The sequence below is a fragment of the Fukomys damarensis genome, unplaced genomic scaffold (assembly GCF_012274545.1).
Source record: "Fukomys damarensis isolate Sample0158 unplaced genomic scaffold, DMR_v1.0_HiC HiC_scaffold_16, whole genome shotgun sequence".
Taxonomy (NCBI): Eukaryota; Metazoa; Chordata; class Mammalia; order Rodentia; family Bathyergidae; genus Fukomys; species Fukomys damarensis.
Genome location: NW_022900928.1, coordinates 52,325,978 through 52,347,608, shown reverse-complemented (window position 1 = coordinate 52,347,608; position 21,631 = coordinate 52,325,978). Strand labels below are relative to the sequence as shown.

Below are 21,631 nucleotides of genomic sequence, written 5' to 3'. Positions count from 1 at the left end.
AATCAGGTACAAACATATGTACCAATATATAATATGAAAAGTTTAAATAAGCATGTGTTCAACTTGAGGGAATTAAATTTTTATTTTAAATAATACAAAAAGACACCACGCTCTTCCACAAAAGTTCAAATATACAATACTATCAATCTGATTCAGTCAGTATAGATGGGCAATATTTTTTAAAAATCCATATAAATAAAAAACATTATTTTTATATACTGATTAAGGATATGCTTTTTTTGCATTTTTATAACCATTTTTTGTTATATTTTTTGGAACCATTACCTGCATTGATACTGTGATCTCTTGAAGGGCAGCATCTGCTTCATCTTGCTTAGTTTTAAGTAATATGCTTTGTTCTCCAGCTCTTCTGTTCAGTTCATCCACAAGAGCTTTAGCTTCATTTAGTTTGGATACACCAGCCTACATCAACAAAATATTGATTAGCAACATAAAAAGTAACTTTACATACACATAATAAATGAAGCCTAATAATAAAAAAAATCAAGCAAACATATAATCAGGTACATACAAACTGTAGCAAGTAGATACAAAGATTTTTGTTGCTATTTATAATATTTTAATGTTATACCATTTAAGACGTAGTAAAAGACTCTACAGAGATTCTAAGGAAAAGTGAATTGTAAAGCATTATGATAAAAAGTAGACATTTAATATATATTTGATAGTTTAAACACTGGATTAAACACTTTTTATTCATTGCACTGGGAGAAAAAAAAACCTCAGTAAAACTTTTCCAGCTTTTAGTCTTACTGAGGTAAAGGCTCTCATGTCACTCATTTATAGTGGACATGACTTGGTTTTTTCTGCCTCACTCATGCTTCTAGTGGAGTAACATTCAAAATGCCTCATCTGCTCTCTTTGGGTGGGCATCTTGGCCCTGACCTTCCCACTACAGTATCTTCTCGCATTTCCGATGACTAATCCAAGGTATGGACAGGAAAACAATTCTTTCTCTTCTGTAATGTATGTTAGATTTTTGTCACTTAACAAATCAGAAGATTTGGAGAAAGAATCTTGGTTTAAAAGGAATGTAACCAACATTTACTGAGTACCTAACATAAAAGATAGGTACCAACTGAGGGTCTTCATATACAAATTTTGTCTAATATACTCACATACACAACTACCATTAACTCAATTAAGCTGAAACTCAGCAAGTTTAAATAATTTACCCAAAACACCATCAAGAATTAAATCAGGAAATTAAACTTCCCAAACTCATGTGTAGTTAGCAGTTTAAAATAAATGAAGGGAAAAGGATGTAACTCAGTGACACTGTGCCTGCTTGGCAAGTACAAGGTCCTGAGTTCGATCCCTGGTACTGGAAAAAATAAAATAAATGAAAGTGAATCATAGTAGTAAGGATAAAGATGATTACATCAATTAAGAAGGATTCTACTTTATTAACAAAGAGATGAAATGCCAATGATTTCAGAGGCTAACATTCTAATATCACATTTGTTATAGCATCATATTTAGAGAAATATAGAAAAAAACTGCTCAGAAGCTATTAAGTGAAATGACATGGGCAAGAGCACTACTTCATAAAATGTAACTTTAATCTGTTATAATAATCAATTTTAAATTTATTTTAAGATATATTTTCAATTTTATGAATCTAAGATTATGCTTTTTTTTTTTTTTAAGGAGACAAGGTCTTGGTAAGTGATTAAATTGCCCAGGTTGGACTCAAACTTTCAGTCCTCCTGTCTCAGACTCCCTGAGGGCTGAGATTACAGACATGTGCCACCATGCTCAGCAACTAAATTTTCTAATTACTTTTATAGAGATTTCTCAATTTCTAAAAATGGCTATTATATGAAAAAAAATTTTTTAAATATAAGCTATGAAAAGTGCACAAGTACTATTCAGTAAAGAAAAGAGTAATTCCTGAATTTAAAAAATACAAATCACTACTATAATCTACTGGACAATACAGGGAGAGAAGTAGAACTGTTTACCAAAGTTTTTAATATGGTACATTCTTTACTTATATTAAATATATATGACAGTCAACACTATGATTTACATAGTCCTTGTTTCCAATAAACAATAAAATAATTCAGGATAAAATAAATAAAAAATTAAAATAGTAAAGATAAAATCATCCAAGATTATGAATATCATACCTGCAAATGACTTTGTCTTTTTAACAATTCATTTTTCTTGTTGCTACTAATGGCAGTATACACCTGTAAAAAGGTCATATATCGGCTTGGTGTAGCACCATGTGCTTTACAAGACTCATGGATTAATAAAAATGATTTTAGGAAGTCAGGATCAACTAGAAAACAATAGGAAATAAAAGTGACACATGATGATATATTAAGAATTAGAAAAATAATGTTAAGTATATTTCATATTAGCTATTTCCATTTCATTTATATCTTTGCTTTAAAATTCACAGGCATTCCCACGCACCTATTCACAGCTATCTTACTTTAAGAATTTGGAATTAACTAATTTAAGTGGATTCTATCCTTCCACTGTTTATATTTCTCCTGAACACGTATTGATTCAAGAATGATCTGTTATCATAACAAAGTAACTGAGACTACATAACACATGTAATCAAAAGTGAGAGAAAAAAAAGTGAATAAATAAGAGATACCAAACCAAGTAAAACCTATCCATTTCAATTTTATACAAAGGTAAACAGGATTTCTAAAATCAAATTGTTAAGGATAAATTCACATTAGATTCACTATATCCATGACCAAATACATTACCTCTCAATGACTCAATTTCCCGCTATAACCTACTGCAATGAATGCAATCAACTTCTAATGAAATTGTCCAGCCAGAACTCACTGAGACATCCCTTACTTTTCCTTTGTACTTGTATGCCACAGCCATTACATACGTTAGTCCCATTTACATTACCCTCTAACATCCCCAATCCATTCTTTCCTCTCCATTACTTTTTCTTGAATTCGGGCCTTTATCATTTCTGTTTTAGATTTGTAAAATGGTCTAACTGTCTTCTGTCTCTCCCTAAACCAATCTATTTTACACTAAGTGAAGAAAAGGGTAGAGCCAGAGATTGCTGTTTCTAAAAAAAGATTCTGGTTACATCCATATTAAAATCTCTCAATAACTTCAGATCACACAAGTTAGGATCCAAACTCAGCAAAATGTGGAAGATTCTTCATTATCTGACCCTGACAATCTTTTCCTCTCCATTTAGTACTCTACCATTTACACAGCCTATGTTTCAGCCCGTTAGGCTATTTACATTTCCTTAAAAATTACTTCAAGCCTTTTCCATGCTACTCATTCTGACCACAAAGCCTTTCCCAATCTGCCTGTCTGAGAAATGCCTATTTCCTATATTATCTGCCAGTTAAAAGTGTCATTTTTAAAACCACTTCACATAAACTTCTACCATCACTTATCTTGCCATATAAGAATTTTAGATTTGTACATAGTTTTTGTTATTCATAACCTATGACCTAATAAGCCATCTCTAATATGCAGCCCTATAACCAGTATAAAATTGATGATTAGATTTACCATGGTAAGACACATTAAAAAATAAGTCATGCTATAAATATAAATACCACATGTAAAATTAATTTGAAGGTGGAAAAAATGAGAATGTTAAGAAAACATATTTCTACTCAAAGAATATAAAAGTTTTCTGTAATTGAAATAAGTTCTATGACACATCTTAGTAATGAGCTAATATGAAAAAGTCAGCTAGACAAAAACTCTAACAAAATTAGAACTTTCATATCTCTCAATAAGAAAAATATTTTGGGGGCTGGGGATTTAGCTCAGTAGTTCCACTGCCTACCTAGCAAGGACCAGAGTTCGATCCCTGGTACCAATTGAAAAAAAAACAAAAAAAATCTGAAAATTTCTCAATGTCATTTTGCCAGGTGTGGTGGAGCACGCCTGTAATACCAGCACTCTGGAGGCTGAGGCAGGAGGATCGCTGTGAATTTGATAACAGACTGGGCTACAAAGTGAGTTCTAGGTCAGTCTCAAGTACATAGTGAGACCCTGTCTCAAAAAACAAAACAAACAAAAAACCAGAAAAATATTTTAATTTCTTAAATTCAAACTATAGTTATTCTGTTGTATTCCATTTTAAATGACATACACATTTAAAAATAGAGGTTCAAATTTTAGTTTGCATAAGAAATTTAACTTCCTCATAGTTAATCATTATAATGTCAGAAAACTGTAATTATTTCATAAATTAAAATCAGATAAAATGAATTTCATCAAAATACTACCTGAGTTTTTTTTCTGTTCTTCTTTTCTCTTTTTATCACTAAATTTTTCTTCACCATCTGTTTCAATGAATAACATTTCAGGTATCTATAACACAGAGAACATTTCTTTAAAACTTAAATCAGGGTTAGGGGTATAGCTTAGAGAAACAGTGTCTGCCTATCACACATGAAGAACTGCACTTAATTCCCAGCATCATCAAAAAAAAAATCATCATCAAAAAAAAAAAAAAAATTAAGCCAGGCGTGGTGGCATATGCCTGTAATCCCAGCACTTGGGAGGCTGAGGCAGGAGGATTGCTGGAGTTCAAAACCAGCCTGGGCTACACAGTGAGTTTCAGGTCAGACTCAACTACATAGTGAGACCCTGTCTCAAAAAAAAACAAAAAAAAATTAAAACAAATCAATATTAAAAAATTCAACTGTATTCACTATCACAGATTAAAACCTTCAACAACAATGAAAACAGTATTAATGCACTTTTCTTTCCAGACTAAGAGAAAAAAGTACATTAATTTTTAAAAGACATTATTTCCTAGAATAATTACTAGTAATCACTAAATGATTTCAAATTAATGGCACAGAGAAAAAAGCTGAACCAGTCACTTAAAATTATTCGATGATATGAAATTAAAGACCTGTTACAATTTGGATTTAATAGAAAATGTCATTTAAGATCATACAGTTAATAAGAGTAAAATGTTTCATTTGATCTTGAACAAAATCCTTTAAGGGCACAGTAGGGGAACAAAAAGTCCTAGCTTTTTAAAATATAAAATAACTAAAAATAATTTCCTAAGTGATCATTCATAATTTCATAATTGGTAATATTAAAATTTTTCTAGTTATACCTAAGTTTTTGCCACTATAACAATGCAAATAATCTTTTGAAAACAGCTATCCTATTATTAAAGAAAACATGATAACTTTATAAGAATACAACATGGCAATATCCAAAAGAAAACAAATTTTCTGGAAAAAATTAAGAAAAATTAAAATTAACCTAAATGACTTCATTTTCTTTCACTAACACTGCTAACATTAAGAAGATATACAAATAATCTAGGTAATTAGAAAAAATAATTTATTAAAATTTCTCAGGCAGAGTAATATTAAGCCAAAAGATCCCTTAACATATGCAGAATTTGAAAGGTGTCATTGTATTTGAGCAAGAGAATATTTTTTTTCTCTATTACCTTCACTGACAAAATAGTAGGCCTCTGTGAGAATATCCTAAATTGACATTTTTAAGTCAGTGAAAATTTGTTTCTTTGGGAACTCACTGTCCTTAAAATAACTTGTCCCTAACTATCCTCCTACGTTAGCAAACTTTTCTTACCCAGATTGACCTACATTCTCCTTTGTCTTCATTTTCCTTTCTTTGAAATTAAAATGATACTTTATGAAAAAATGCATAGGTATATTAACTTTATTAAATGATACTATTCTTATCTATTATATATATTGTCATGAAAAACTGAGTGGATCACATAAAACCCTTCAAAATAACTTAAGATCCCTTCCAGTTGCATAATCAATGATTCAAAATCATGGTACTTAATGGATTCCTTCACCAATTGCCAACCTGGGTTTTAATTATATATCTCACACAATGTTCTGCATGCTCATGCAGCAGTCACATGAATTCCCTGTCATCCGAGCATTCCATACAACATCATGTCCTTGAACCAAGGCTTGCACGGTGAGGCAGTGTCCTCCTATAACTCATCTTTATTTCAAGACCATCCTCAGTAAACTCCCCAAATTAAATTCTCATATTATCAAACTATAGCATTAACCCTCCCTATCCCAGGCATTTACCAATCTAATGATTCTTCTTTCCTAAAAGTATTTTAACTTTTGTCTCACTGCCACTGCCTCCAAAATAATTCTTTTTTCTTAATGATATCAATATTCATTAGAAATAATCGCTCCTTATTCCCTATGTCAGTTATCTCATTAGGATCTTACATACTATTACAGTTTATTCACACCAGAGAAACTATTCAGTATTTACACATGTGTAACTTATTTATTTCACTTAGGAGTATATCCTCAATTATGTATCCATTTTCCTATGAATGACTCTAATTTCTCATTCTTTATGGCTGAGTAGTATTCCATTTTATAGAAAAACCACATCTTCTTTATCCAATCTCCAACGGATGGGCAAATGGGCTGCTTCCAAGTTTTAGCTATTACAAACTGTGCCGCTATAAACATGGGTGCGCATATATCACTCTGTTATGATTCTTTTAATTCTTTTAGAAAGATGCCCAGAAGAGGGATGGCTGGGTCAAATGGAACCTGTAGTCCCAGTTGTTTGAGGTATCTCCATATTGATTTCCATAGTGGTTGTACTAGTCTGCACTCCCACCAACAATGGAGAAAGGTTCCTTTCTCCCCACAACCCCACCAACATTTGTTATTGGTTGATTTTTTTTATAGCAGCCATTCTTTGTGGGGTGAAGTGGAATCTCAGTGTTGTTTTCATCTGCATCTCTCGAATTACCAGTGATGGGAATAAGGGAAAAGAAAAAAATATGAAAAAATGGAAATAAAGTGTTTGTAAACAGGGAAGGGAGGAGGGGTGAAGGGAGAGCAGGGACAAGGGGAAAAAATGAGAACCAAGACCACCTGTCATGTAAAGGTACAAGATCCCAATAATGAATGTAACTGTACTTTATACCTAAAATTTACCAATAAACTCAATAAAAGAAAAAAAAATTTAATTTTTCTGAATTTTGTTCCTGGGAAACCTCCTGGAGATCCATAGAAATACTATTTTTTTCCCTCAAAGTTTTAAAGTGTTTGTGATTTCTTATAAAATATCAACTATTTTATATTTGTAATAAAAATAAATGATGATAGATGTCAAATTGTAGGACATTAGAAATTGCCATAGGCTTTAACTTGTCCTTGGAGATTAAATTGTTCAAAATAAAGCTTTTTCTGCCAACAAGAAAAAAAAAAAAAAGAAAGAAAGAAAGAATCACTCCAACAATCCTCACTTCTCAATTCCTTAAACTCTCCTCCTATCCACCACCTCTTAGTCATCCACTCACATTTATAGCTACATCCTGAGATCTATCTCATCATTAACAGTCAGTAAATCCTTTTATAATCTTACTTTTGAATATCCCACTCTTTCACCATATACACTGTCTTCCCAGCTCATTCCCTCATAACATCAAAAAGCCTCGGACTTCAGTGACACATGCAATTCTATAAGTCATCCACCTTTTAACTGTCATCCACCCTTCTCCTATCCTAACTTACCTCCTTACCAATTTACATTCCATGGTAAATCATAATAATAATATTTTAATCTCAACTCCCTTGTCTTTCACTTGCAATATCATTTTCAAGTCACAAAACTTTAGGTTTGGCCAAGTTCAAATCACCACTTATTATAGGTCTGCACCATGAATACACAAAAGGCTTGAGAAATACACACAACTATGCTGACAGGCCTCAACTGAACTTTAGAATTGCTAACCTCAAGTGAATTTTCATTTTACCTACCTATCATACTCTCTTCTCATAGCCGTTTTTCTCATTTACTCTAACAAAAAACTGTTTTGCATATATATCTTCTTGTATCTCTTCAAGGTTCAAAAACCTCCTTCATCATTTCTCTAAACTGATAACCTTACATCTGATTTCACTGAGCAAACAGAAAAGAATACTCAAAATTTCCCAATGCTGCATCTTTCTACCTTTCCAGATCTGTGAACCTCTATCCAATTATCTTTCTGGTTAATCTGTGTGTGTGTGTGTGTGTGTGTGTGTGTGTGTGTGTGTGTGTGTGTATGTATGTGTGTGCACGCGCGCACGTGTTTTTTACCAGGGATTAAACTTGGGCCCTTGTGCTAAATAATTCCCAAAACCATATGAACATGCTATAGTTAGACCTATCTTTTTTTTTTTTTGGTACCAGGGATTGAACTCAGATCTTTGCACTTGCAAGGCAGGCCACCAAACCACTGAGCTAAATCCCCAGCCCCCCTCCCCTTTTTTTTTTTGAGACAGGGTCGCACAATGTAGCTGAGATTGACCTGGAACTCACTATGTAGCCCAGGTCTCGAACTCACAGCAATCCTCCTGCCTCAGCCTCCTGAGTGCTGGGATTACAGGCGTGCGCTACCACGCCTGGTTGATGATGCTGGGAATTAAGTGCAGGCAGTTAGTCCTATCTTTAAAAAATAAAACTATCTTTTATTTTCTTCAATAACTGATCCTTTGTCTTTTCCTGTAAAAAATGTCTTCAAAAGAGTTATTTATTTATAGCACTAGAGACTGAATCCAGGACTTGAACTGAGTTACATCTCTAGATTTTTTTGTTGTTGTTGTTTTTGTTTTTTTGAGACAGGATCTCACTAGGTTTCCCAAACTGGGCTCTAATTCATGATCCTCCTGCCTCAGCTTCCCACAGTGCTGAGTTACAGGCATGTACCATATGAAAAACCTAAAGTATCAATAAATAAAACAGTAAAATAAAGGATGGATGGTAAGAGACAAATGTATAGACTGAAAATGGGAAAGGGGATCAAAGGATAGAACAGATTGCTAGGGAACGGGGTAAAGGGATAAAAAATGATGAAGATATATTACATATATGTACCAATTCTCTGAAACTATTATGTATTGCAAAAATACATTAATAAAATTTTAAATAAAAAAAGTTGGCCAGATTCACTATCTCAAAACCAAATTCAAATGGCTTTTTCCACTCCAACTGCAATTGCCTTATCAACATTACCAATAAATTCCACAGTGACTTTCCATCAATTTTTAGCCCTCATCAGCTATTTCATATACCGTATTTCATCATTCCTTTTTCCTTTGAAATGATGTCTTTCCTTGGGTTCTACAATAGCATGCTCTCCTGCTGTTCTTCATATTTCCCTAGCAGCTCCTTCTCAGTCTCCCATGGTTGTTCTTTTTAATTCTCTCAACTTCTCAATGTTGAAAGGCCTCAATGTTCAGTCCTTGGATTAGTATTCCCTTGCTTATACTCACTCCCTTAGACCTAGTCAGTCTCATAGTTTTAAGTGCCAGAATAGTCTGATAATTCTGATGAATTTTTTTATGGATACCTGTTTCCAGAAGCCCAGACCCATGTATCTAAATGCCTTCTCAACTTTGTAACTTGGATGTATGACACCATATTTTACACACCTAAATCTGAAAGCCTCATATTTTCCTCTCATTATGTTCATCTCATAGTGTACCCATCTCAGTTAATGTCCATGCCATCATCTGGTCACAGAAGCCAAACATTTAGATGCATCCTTGACTCATTTTTACTTACACTTTATTAGAATCTGTCAGCAAACCCTGTTGTTCCACTGCAAAACATATCCAGAATCCAAGTACCTCTCACCACCACCTTTCTACTAGAAACCTATAGTTAAAATCACCATACTTTTCTCTTAGCTAGATTATAATACCTTTTTTTAACTGCTTTTACCCTTACTTCCCAGTCTACTTTCAACCTGAAATGAAAGTAATCTCATGAAAATGTGAATCAAAACATTTTTTACTCAAAAGCCTCAAGAAGTAAGCATACAGGAAAAGTCAAACTCCTTATATATAACGGACCCTTGACTTATGAACTCAATTCATTCTAAATTGGTCCATCAAAGTCTAAGGATCCTCTACCCCACTTTCAAAGTCTCTCTCCTGTATACAGGCAGATCTCAGTGTCCTTAGAGAGACACTGGCCCAGGGTTTGTCAATTAACTCCATACAGAAAAGGATACTGTAATGTTCCTTCCAGAACTCTAAGGGTTAAATCTGTTCTCTGAGACTATTTGGAAGCAAAAGTGGCCAGTATTCAAGTCATAACTCAAGATTCTGGGCATAAATTAAAACAAATTCTGGTCATAACTCTAGTTGTTTGTATGTCAGGCTGGTCGGTTGTAACTGCAGGGTCCACTGTAATGGCTTACAAAACCTTACCTTAACTAGTCTCATTTCTCTGACCACATCACCTACTACTCTCCCTATCAATCACTCTGCTCCAAATGAAGTGGTTTCTTGCTAATCCTAAAAAGCATCAGGCACGCTCTTACCTCACAATCCCTACCTAGAAAGCTTTCCCATAGTTATGTGTGACAAGTTGTAAAAATCTATCAGGGCAGGATCATTGTGTTCTTTTCATCTCCCTGCTATCTCTTCAATATATAGAATAGTAGTAGATATTATATATCCAAGTGAATGTTTTTATTTCTGGAGTCTCCTCAGACTAAAATACTTTCATCTACTTACTGAAATCTAAAATAGTCTCAACTGTAAAGCTTTGTCTATTATCTCAAATTATACTCTTCTATGAATCATAACAGCTATTAAGTTTGTATTTCTATTACAAATAAAAGAACGGTTGGACATGTGAGTATCATCTAAAGGATAATACTGAAAAATATTATTTATTCAAATAAAGTAAGAGACATAGTTAAATAGTGTTGAATTCACATTTTAAGCTTTTTTCCCTTGAAACATTTAGTACAGCAATTATAAACTGAAAAAAAGATTTCAAAATTTTAATTGGAAAAATTATTGCTATGATCTTATAATTCTTGGATAACCTATAATAGGATAGAAAATTAAAGGCATAAAACTTTAAAGTATGATAATTATCTCTTTGGTTCATAATTCAGAGTTTAATCTTCAATCTGAAATTCTATACTCAAACTATAATATAAGAATGTAAGGATAACAGAGATATTTTCAAACAGGAGAGATATGTTCAGTGCCATAATTAAGACAATGTTTAAACTAATACCAAAGAGAAGATATGAAAATCAACTGACTTGAAATATAAAGTGTTTTTATTATTTTCATATTTAAATGTAAACTTACTTTCTTCATACTGCTATCTGACCAACCCTCCATCCACAACACCTGACATTTCTTATGTAAAGCTGGATTACTTTCACAGTTTATTATGAAGTTTAAATTTGCAGAATCCATTATCAAGACAATATGCAAGTTTTGCTGAATTCCTAAAAAAACATAAGAAAATTATAATAAATAATTACAATAATAATAGAATCAGGACATGTATATATGCTTGGTTTTATGTGATTAAACTGTTCTGAAATAGAATATTAAGAGCTGGCTATTAAAAAGAACAAACTATGAAATATATGGAACAACACTTATAAATGTATAGAAGTACACTGTGTGTGTGAACTCTAAGAAAGATATCCACGAAGAATGTAAGTATAGTAATACCTTAGTAGTGTGATTATTCCCTCATTTTAAAAATTTATTTTAATTTTAAATTCCTACAGTGTACATAAATGAATTAATAAAAGGTTATTCAGTTTTAGGGGCTGAGGATTTAGCTCAGTGGTTCCAGTGCCTGCCTCACAAACTCAAGGGCCCAAGTTCAATCCCTGGTACCCCCCTCAAAAAAAAAGGTTATTCAGTTGTAAAAAATTATATTGTTTGGCACAATCTAAATAGTTGAATAACTCTTTAAGATAGTAGATACTAAAGTAGCACAAACTTATCACATGAAAATAATAATTTATCACTTTACTTTGCCAAAACTTTGAAGATATTTTTATCACAGTCTAGCCTACAGGGTGTTTTTTATTTTCTAAAAGTTCCAGGGGGGAAAAAAGAGAGAAAGGTATAAAATTATATTTATTTTACCTGAATCAGAGTTTGATTTAATTAATGAATTGTATGTCACTTACTATATGTGAAGTAATTGAAGACTGGTCCAAAAAAACCATCCTGTGAAGCTTGATCTTTAAGAGGCAACAGCAATGGCTCTAACTCTTCCAGAGCATAGAGTCCAGGGACTTCACCTACAGAAAAATATTTCATTGCTCTTTATTTTGCCTGCAATAAACTAACTTAGAACACATTAACATACACAATGCTTCTCAATTTTCATATTAAATAATGTTCTTCTTCAATCTTTCCTTCTAAAAATAAACAAACCCTCCACATGACTCCAAATCTGCATCTATACGCTTCATTTAATAAAATTTAAACTAAGACAGTCATCCAATAACATTTATAATATAGCCATCTATGTATCCTTACAGGTTTTTTTCTCCTACTTTTTCCCATAAAGCCTTGCTTCTAGCCTCAATGAACTTCTTTACATTCCATAAATATAATAAGCTGTTCTCTTTTCTTGGAATGTGACCTTAATCTTCTGCCCCTTATCTCTCCCATACTGATTATCCTTTAAAACCCTGATTCACCAAGTGTTATGCTCTAATTACCTATACATTAAGAAAAGCATTCTTTTTTACTTATCAGCCAAACATGTTACTGTCTCATATTTACATTAATAATGAATTACTTCCCTTTCCAACCCAAATAGACTGAATTCACAAAGGACAAATATTTCATGACATTAAATATTATACCTAAGAATTCTTACCTAAGTATCTGTAATGTAAATATTGTTATATAAACAAACTGCTTAATGAACAAATGAACAAGTACTACCAAAGAGGGAATTTACACTCCACCACCTACTACTATGTAACAGAAGAATGTAAAGCAAATTAAGGTTTGGGCTATAAACATTTTATGGAAGGACTAGATCATGTCTTATTTGTCACTATAAATCCTTTGTGTAAAACCTGACAGTGCATATAACTCAAAAATATTTGTTAAATCAATAATTCACAATAAACTACAAGATCAAGTGAAAACTTCCTATACATTCAAAGCATTACATCCATGCAGAGCTCTTCAAAATCTGATCACTACTTTTCTATAGATTTAACTTTCAGATACTAGATTGCTTCTATCCCCCAAACTTAATATGTACTGAACACATGAACACATAAATATATTGTATATGACTTTCTTTAAATTTCAGCCATACTAAGATACTTTCTAATTTGTTAAAATTAACAAAGAATGCTAGTTCTGCTTACATATTATACACTTACACTTTAGGAAATAAGAATTTGAAATAAAAAAAGAGACAAAGACTCTTTGAATATTGTCTCTGAAAAAAAACCTCCACAGTTTAATCATGGTTGTGGTTCTGCAGCTATATCTTGATAACAAAGACACATTTGTCTTTTAAAATATATTAAGATAATGTGCATACATACTAGTTATTTTATTTCTAGGTTAAATTCCTACAAATAACCTAATGTTATCTAAGAACTCCTGGAGGCTGAGGTAGGCAGATGAGGTAGAACAGATAATAGCCTATTACAAATTTATGAGAATACCAATTTTTCTGTACATTTACCAGTACTAGATACTATCAATAACATTTAAACAATTCCTGAGTTTCCAGTCTTATAAAAATAGTTTCTCAATTTTCCAGCCATAAGTATGTTTAATTCTCCATCACATTACTAATAACTGTGCCAAACATTCTCTGATATCAAGTAAATTTTATACAACCTAACTTGAACAATTTTTATTATTACTTTTATTTTATTTGAATGGAAACCAATCACTTGCCTGAAGATAAAAGGCTATTGATTATCTCCAAAAATGTAGGATGTACAAACTGGTAATCCTCAAGAAGTAAAACTACCTGTTGTGCTTCAATTCCTGCAAGATGAAGCACCTGCAAAATAAGAAAACATTTTCAGTACTTTTCATGTATTTCTGATACAGTGGAAAATCACCATTCTCTATGTAAAGCATGTCATTATGTTTTTATTACTTGTTTTTTTTTTTTTTTTTTTTTTTTTTTTTTTTTTTTTTTTTTTTTTTTTTTTTTGGTACCGGGGATCAAACTCAGGACCTTTCACTTGTGAGGCAGGTGGTGGCACCACTGAGCTAAATCCCTGGCCCTACATTTGAATAATTAAAATTAAATCCAATTTTGTCATAGCTAATAAATACTAGTTAAGAGAAATTTTAGTCATTTTAAAGGTCAGACTTTAAAAAATAAAAGACCATTTTACAGATATACACATATAAGTATTTCCTATGTAAATTCTAACTTCTTGTTTATCGTTTATGTCCATCAAATATCCCATAACTGAGGCACCTCAGACCTAAAAATCCTAAAAGGAATCTCTTTCCTATAAAACATGATTTTGCAATAACTATGGGACAGGTAATTAATTATGTTATATATGAGACATACAAGTTTTAAAAAGAATTAAAATTAATAATGCAATTTAAAGTCAAAGCCAAAGACTGAGCAACTCACATGTTTGAGATCATTTTTGAACTGCTTCAGTTCATATCCTCTGGAAATCTTTGGAGAAAACAGCACTGCTCCATGCATATGGGTAACTAAGGATGTAATGGTCCGACGACCTACACCACTGCGTCCCGCTAACAGCAGTGAACCTCCAGGGAGACTCAGCACTCTATCTATCCTAGACAAATACTCTAGGACTTCTTGGAAAAGTAAAATATCTAAATTCTGATTATCTCGTCCATAATGAATAAGACCCTTTAAAAAGATAACAAAGAATACTTTACAATTAATGTAACCATTGATTATATAATTAAAATGTTACTTAGCTAAATTAAAATACATTTTGATACAATTAGGAAAAAGGGTGAAATGACAAAATGTCATATTCAATATTTTGCTTATCTAATAATCCTGCTTAAAAGCATTCTCTAAGGAAAAACTTGTACAGTATCAAGTCCAAGAGTGCACAAAAATCAGTTGCTTTCATCATTAAATATACTGGCAAAAAGCAGCAGGAGATAGTAGCTTAATTCAAAAAGATTAAAAGCTTTCCAATTTTATCAGTTATTACAAATTAGTAAGCATAGACTATAAAACAATCTCAAAATGCTAAAAACTTAGTGTTTCAGAAATCTTACGTGAACTCTGTTTTTTTAATTGCTTGGGAATGAATCAATATCCCATACATGCACCATGCACTGGCAGAGAAAGTGTGATAAAGTGCAAGGGAGAAAAGACAGTTAGGCTTCACACAGTCAACAATGTCTCAAGATCCCCAAACTGCAATATATATTCATGGCATAACAACCCATTTACCGGAGTATAAAAACAAAAAAAAAGTTTCTGACACAAAATTCATACTTTCTTTATAAAAACTAACTGTATAGCAATCATAGGAATACTGTTACTTCTTTATTACAGCAAAACTGAAAGAAAATAAACAAGAAAGAAAGAAAAAACAAAGAAGAAAAGAAAGAAATTTTCTCTCTCTCTATAGGACAATGGTACTCAAAGTTTCCATGGCCCAGGAAGCTCAACATTGACTGAGGGCCTGTTAGAATTGTAGACTGTAGGCACTGCCTAATGAGACCATCTATAGATGGAAACCAGGAATTTGAACATTTTCTGCTTCTCTGAGTGATTCTGATGCTCAGTAAAGTTTAATAATCATAGGATGTTTTAGGATGATTTCCTTATTAATACTAGGCTTCATTAATTTTCAACAAATATCTTCTAAAATGTATCTTGGCAATTTTATACATATCTATATAAGTACACATACTTCTAGTTATATCTACCATAATGGACTCAATTCCAAAAGAACAGAAGTAGTTCTGTCTATCCTATGATCATTCATCTCTATGCCCACAAAACATTTCCAATATATTTTAAATAACTACAATCATAACCAAGTCTTAACTCAAATTCATGACTTATACCTTTTTAATAACATCCTTGAGATCTGCAGAGTTTAGTTTTCCGAGTGGTTTTCCATGTGGAGGTAAGAGTGGTCCTAGGCCTGGCCTTGCACCTACATTATGTCGGGCTCCCCATGTAACATAGAAACTATCTGTAGAAATGAAAGATGTTTTATCTTACATGCATTCTTTTAGTAATGAAAGAATCAGTATGTACATTGCTTAAAAAATAATTTTAAGCAGTCCAAATAAGATTATCTTCAGAAAGAGAAGGGAAAATTACATTAAAGCCATAGATGTCATCACTGGGAAGGAATATCAGTAAAGTTAGTTAAAATGTAAAGACATCAAACTCTGCTAGAGAACTGCTTGACTACAGCCCTACTCATTCTCCCCAGATGAAATGGCTTCCTAACACTCCCCTGCTAATCCCTCTGTCTACTCTCAGTGTGTCCCATTTTTCCTCTCCAGAATCTCTCAAAGAAATCTGTAAACTAAAAATAGCTTATATAAAATTGACATATAAAACAAACCCCCTTGAGAAGGAATTTATTAATAACTTCAAGGGTCCCTAACTTCTAAAATAATAGAAAAATTTTAATTACAAAATAAAAACCATCCAAACTTCCTTTGAGTAGTATTTTTCTTGCCATACAAGGAAAATATACTCATCGTTCTATTAAATCTTTTCCTTCCCAACTATTCTGGGAAGCTATTGCATCAAGTGTTCTTGCTACATGCTCAGTTCTACCATCTCCTAAAATAACATCCACTTACCTTCCCTAAACCAAGTTACTCTCCCTTCCTTCACTACCACATTACCCACATGGAATACTTCAGTAACTTCCTATTTTGCCTCGTACAAGGCTCTGCCTCTCAAATATATCCTCACTGCTACTAGAATATGTTAAAAAAAAAAACTAATTGCATCATATGAGTCCAATAGTACAAATAATTTCTCACTCTTTCTCTAAAAAAAAAAAAATGCGCATACATTCAGGCTTTCAATAAAGGATTTCTAGTCTAGCTCTAGTGAATTCTTAAATCTCTTGTCTCCCTCTATCCTGTACACTAGCTTTCACAGGTCTTCACTTTTTTTCATATTTACCCCTTGTCTGGAATATCCTTCTCCTACTCATCATTAATATATTCATCATTTAAAACATAGCACAAACACTTATGATTGTTAAAAAATGTTAAAAATTGAAACTGAAATCTAACAAAACATATATAGGACTTGTATATTGATCATTTCACAGCATTGATAAGATAAAGGTAAAGAGCTAAGTGAATGGGGAACCATATCATGTTTATGAATTGGAAAGGTCTACACAGTAAAGATATTAATTCTACCTATACCAAAATACAGATATAATGTGATGCCTATTAAAATCTCAGAAACATATGTATAGATATTGATAATATTCTAAAATTTATGTAAAAAGGAAAAAGAACTCAACAAGCTAAAATAATTTGGAGGAAGAAGCATAAAGTAGGAACAATCAATCTACCCAATTCCAAGATTTATTATTTGGTAGCTACAGCAGCCAAGACAGTGTGGTTATAGGGGAAAAGACAGACAAATACATCAGTGGAATAGAGAACCAAGGAAAAGACTAATAATTTTTGACAAAGGTACAGAAGCAATTCAGGCAGAAAGACATTTCAATAAATGATGGTAGAGCAAGTGGGCATCCATACATTAAAAAAAAAAAAAAAAACAAGTCTCACTCCTTTTACAGAAATTAACTCAAATGGACCACTGCTTCAAGTCTGAAACATAAATCTACAGGAAGAAAACACAAAAGAATATCTTTAGGATCTAGGACTAGACAAAAAAACTTAAACTTGACAAGAAAATATCCTTTAAAGGAAAAATTGATAGGTTAGACTTAACAAAATTAAAACATTTTTACCTGTAAAAGATTCTAAGAGGATGCAAAGACAAATTACAGAGTGGAGGAATATATTTGCGAACCATATATCTAACAGAAGACCACTATCAAGAATATATAAATATTTTCAAAACACATTAGTAAAAACCAATCTAGTTAGAAACTGGGGAAAAAAAATATGAAGATCATTTCAGCAATATGATATACAGATGGCAAATATGCACATGGAAAACTGTTCTACTTCCCTCTAATGAAATGTACATTAAAATCACGAAACATATCAATACAGTTATTAGATTGGCTGAAATAAAATGAGGACATGGAGCAAATGGGTCACTCATCTACAGAAATGAAAAATGCTGCAGCCAACTCTAGAAAACAGCTTAGCAATTATTTTAAAAAGCATCAAAGTACCACATAATCTCACAATTGCAATCCTGAAGGTTTATCCCAGAGAAACAAAAATGTATGTCCACATAGACACCTGAACATGAAATGTTTATAACTGCTTTATCCTTTTTAGGCAAAAACTGAAACACCGAGATGTCCTTCAATAGATGAATGGTTAATGAAATAGTGGAACATTCATTCACAGAATAGAAAAGCTACTCATTTTTCCCACATTGTAGGTTGTCTCTTAGTTCTATTGATGGTTTCTTTTGCAGTGCAGAAGCTTTTTAATAAGATGAGATCCCAGTTGTTTTCTGCTAGTTTCCTTGCTACTGAGGATTTGTTCATAAAGTCTTTTCCCATGTCAGTGTCTTCAAAAGTTCTGCCCAACTTATCTTCCAGCAAGTTTGGTGTTTCTGTTTTAATATTTAGACCTTTAATCCATTTGGATTTTAATTTAGTGCCTGGTGAAAGATATGGGTCCAGTTTTACTCTGTGGCAGGTTGAGATCCAGTTTTTCCAACATCATTTATTGAAGAGACTATCTTTCCTCCACTGAGGATGGTCAGCTCCTTTGTCAAAGATGAGGTAGCTGAGTACATCTGGGTTTGTTTTTGTGTCTTCCAGTCTGTTCCACTGATCCTTAGATCTGTTTCTTTGCCAGTACCATGCTGTTTTTAATCACAGAGGCTTTGTAGTATAGTTTCAAATTGGGAATTGTTATACCCACTGCCATGTGTCTGTTGCCTAGGATAGCTTTTGCTATTTAGGTATCTTATGGTTCCAGATAAATTTTTGGATTCTTTTTTCTAGTTCTGTGAAATATAGTGTTGGAATTTCAATTGGCATTGCATTGAATCTGTATAGCAGTTTTGGTAGTATGGCCATTTTCACTATGTTGATTCTTCATACCCAGGAGCAGGGGATATCTTTCCATTTTTTTATATCCTCTTCGATTTCTTTTTTCAGAGTGCTGTAGTTTTCAGTGTACAGGTCTTTTGCTTATTTTGTTAGATTCATTCCTAGATACCTCATTTTTTTTGGATGCTATTATGAAAGGAATTGTTTCCCTAATTTCTCTCTCAGTGAGTCTGTTATTTGTGTACAAGAAGGCTATTGATTTTTGGGTGTTCACCTTGTATCCAGCTACTCTACTGAATCTGTCAATTAAGTCTAGAAGTCTTTTGGTGGAGTTTTTTGGATCTTCAATGTAGCGTATCATAATGTCAGCAAATAATGACAGTTTAACTTTTCTTTTTATTACCAGCTGCTCCTCAGACAAAGGACTATTATCTAGAATATATAAAGAACTCAAAACAATCAGCCCCCCCAAATATAAAGACCCAATTCAAAAACAGCCATCTGAAATGAACAGACATTTCTCAGACAAAGAAATAAAAGGAGCAAGTAAATATATGAAAAAATGTTCCACATCACTGGTCATTCAAGAGATGAAGATGAAAACAACGCTGAGATTTCACCTCACCCCACAAAGAATGGCTGCTATAAAAAATCAACCAATAACAAATGTTAGCAGGGTTGTGGGGAGAAAGGAACCCTTCTCCATTGTAGGTGGGAGTGCAGACTGGTGAAACCACTATGGAAATCAATAAGGAGATACCTCAAAGAGCTGGGACTAGAGGTTCCATTTGACCCAGCCATCCCTCTGCTGGGTATCTTTCCAAAAGAATTAAAAGAATCATATCACAGTGATGTATGTGCACCCACGTTTATAGCAGCACAGTTTGTAACAGCTAAAACTTGGAAACAGCCCATTTGCCCATCAGTTGGAGACTGGATAAAGAAGATGTGGTTTTTCTATAAAATGGAATACTACTCAGCCATAAAGAATGAGAAATTAGATTCATTCACAAGGAAATGGATACATATTGAGGATACCTAAGTGAAATAAATGAGTCACACGTGTAAATATCAAACAGTTTCTCTGGTGTGAATAAACCGTAATAGTACATAAGATCCTAATGAGATAACTGACATTGTGAAATGGGAAGAAAAGGACTAAAGGTGTAGGGGAGGTGGGATGTGTAGGGGAAGGGTAATAAAGGAAAAGAAAAAAATGTGAGAAAATGAAAAGACGGAAATAAAGTGTTTGTAAATGGGGAGGGGAGGAGCAGGTGAAGGGAGGGCAGGGACAAGGGGGAAAAATGAGAACCAAGACCTGTCATGTAGAGGTACAAGATCCCAACAATGAATGTAACTGTACTGTATACCTAAAATGTACCAATAAACTCAATTAAAAAGTAAAAAAAAAAAAAAAGCTACTCATTAATAATATGGAACAAATTGATGAAACACACAACTACATTGTATGTATCTCCAGAAAATTTTGTTCAGTGAAAGTAACATTTTTCAACTTACAAAATTTAAAGAAATACTGAGTAGAGTAGTGGCTTCTAGTGGAAAAGAGAAGTGGGTGGGCCTCTAAAAGGAAAGATGGTATTTCTTGAAGTGATGTGAATGTAACTGTGCCAATGTTAATATCTTGGTTGTGTGTTTTAATATAATGTGGTCAGATGTTGCCACTGGAAGAGAGATGAGAATTATGTGAGTTCTCCCTGTATTAATTCTTACTATTGCATATGATTTTATAATATCTCAATATTTTTAATTTTTTAAAGTTTCAATGTAATGTCAACAATAATTGGTCTCTACCTCTATGACCATAAAACTTAGTCTTTGTCACAAACATATTTAGAAAAGTGAATTAATTAAAACATTTCATGCTTTACTATAATTACCAGTTTAATCATCTACTTCCACTGACTTTCACAGCATTTAAACACACCAGTAGTAGTTCCAAAATTTCATGTTTGTATCATTAGATTACAAGCTTTTAGAGGATAAAATAGTATGAGGCATGATAAAAATATATGGTAAATGTTCAAATTTTAAAATTTTTGCAGTAAAAGACATACTGTCATTAATCTCCTCCATATACACTTTAAACACACATCACATTTTCCTTTCCACTTTTTCAAGCAGGTCTAGAAATTCCCTATTTTTAGTTGTGCTATCATGGCTGCTTTCATGTCTTGAATAGATTCAAAATGTTTACCTTTCATGGTCATTTTGACTTTGGGGAAGAGTCAAAAGTTGCACAGTGCCAGATTTGGTGAATAAGGTGGATGAAGACACATAACATTTTCACAAGTGTGTCTTTCCACTGGATGGTATACAGGAGTAGCATTACCACATTTTTTTAACCACACGTCATAAAGAGGATTTCCAGAATTGCTTCAGAAAGTGGCAAGAAGGTTAGGATAAGTGTGTTCAGGGGGAGGCATTTACACAGGGATTAATGGCTACATATATTTCATTGTAATAAATTTTTCAATTTAAATATTCATCATATATTTTTATCACTCTGTGTATAATTATTTATAAGTCTTACATAAGGCACTCTGAAAGACACTACCCTCCAGGGTTGGGGACATATCTCAGTGGTATATCAGTTGCCTACCATGCCCAAGGCCCCTGAGTCTGTTTTTA

General features: G+C 32.8%; 1 protein-coding gene across 1 annotated transcript in view; it reads right to left on the bottom strand.

Moving 5' to 3' along the window:
* The window catches only part of Dync2h1 (dynein cytoplasmic 2 heavy chain 1), a 318,483-nt gene that overhangs the window by 221,777 nt on the left and 75,075 nt on the right, over positions 1-21,631 (bottom strand). Inside the window, exons 48-55 of the mRNA XM_033764303.1 lie at positions 15,858-15,988; positions 14,425-14,673; positions 13,722-13,830; positions 11,972-12,085; positions 11,127-11,269; positions 4,266-4,350; positions 2,154-2,308; positions 286-423 (exon numbers count right to left, since the gene is read on the bottom strand). Of these exons, the coding sequence (XP_033620194.1) occupies positions 286-423; positions 2,154-2,308; positions 4,266-4,350; positions 11,127-11,269; positions 11,972-12,085; positions 13,722-13,830; positions 14,425-14,673; positions 15,858-15,988 (1,124 nt within the window). The remainder of the gene's footprint in view (positions 1-285; positions 424-2,153; positions 2,309-4,265; positions 4,351-11,126; positions 11,270-11,971; positions 12,086-13,721; positions 13,831-14,424; positions 14,674-15,857; positions 15,989-21,631) is intronic.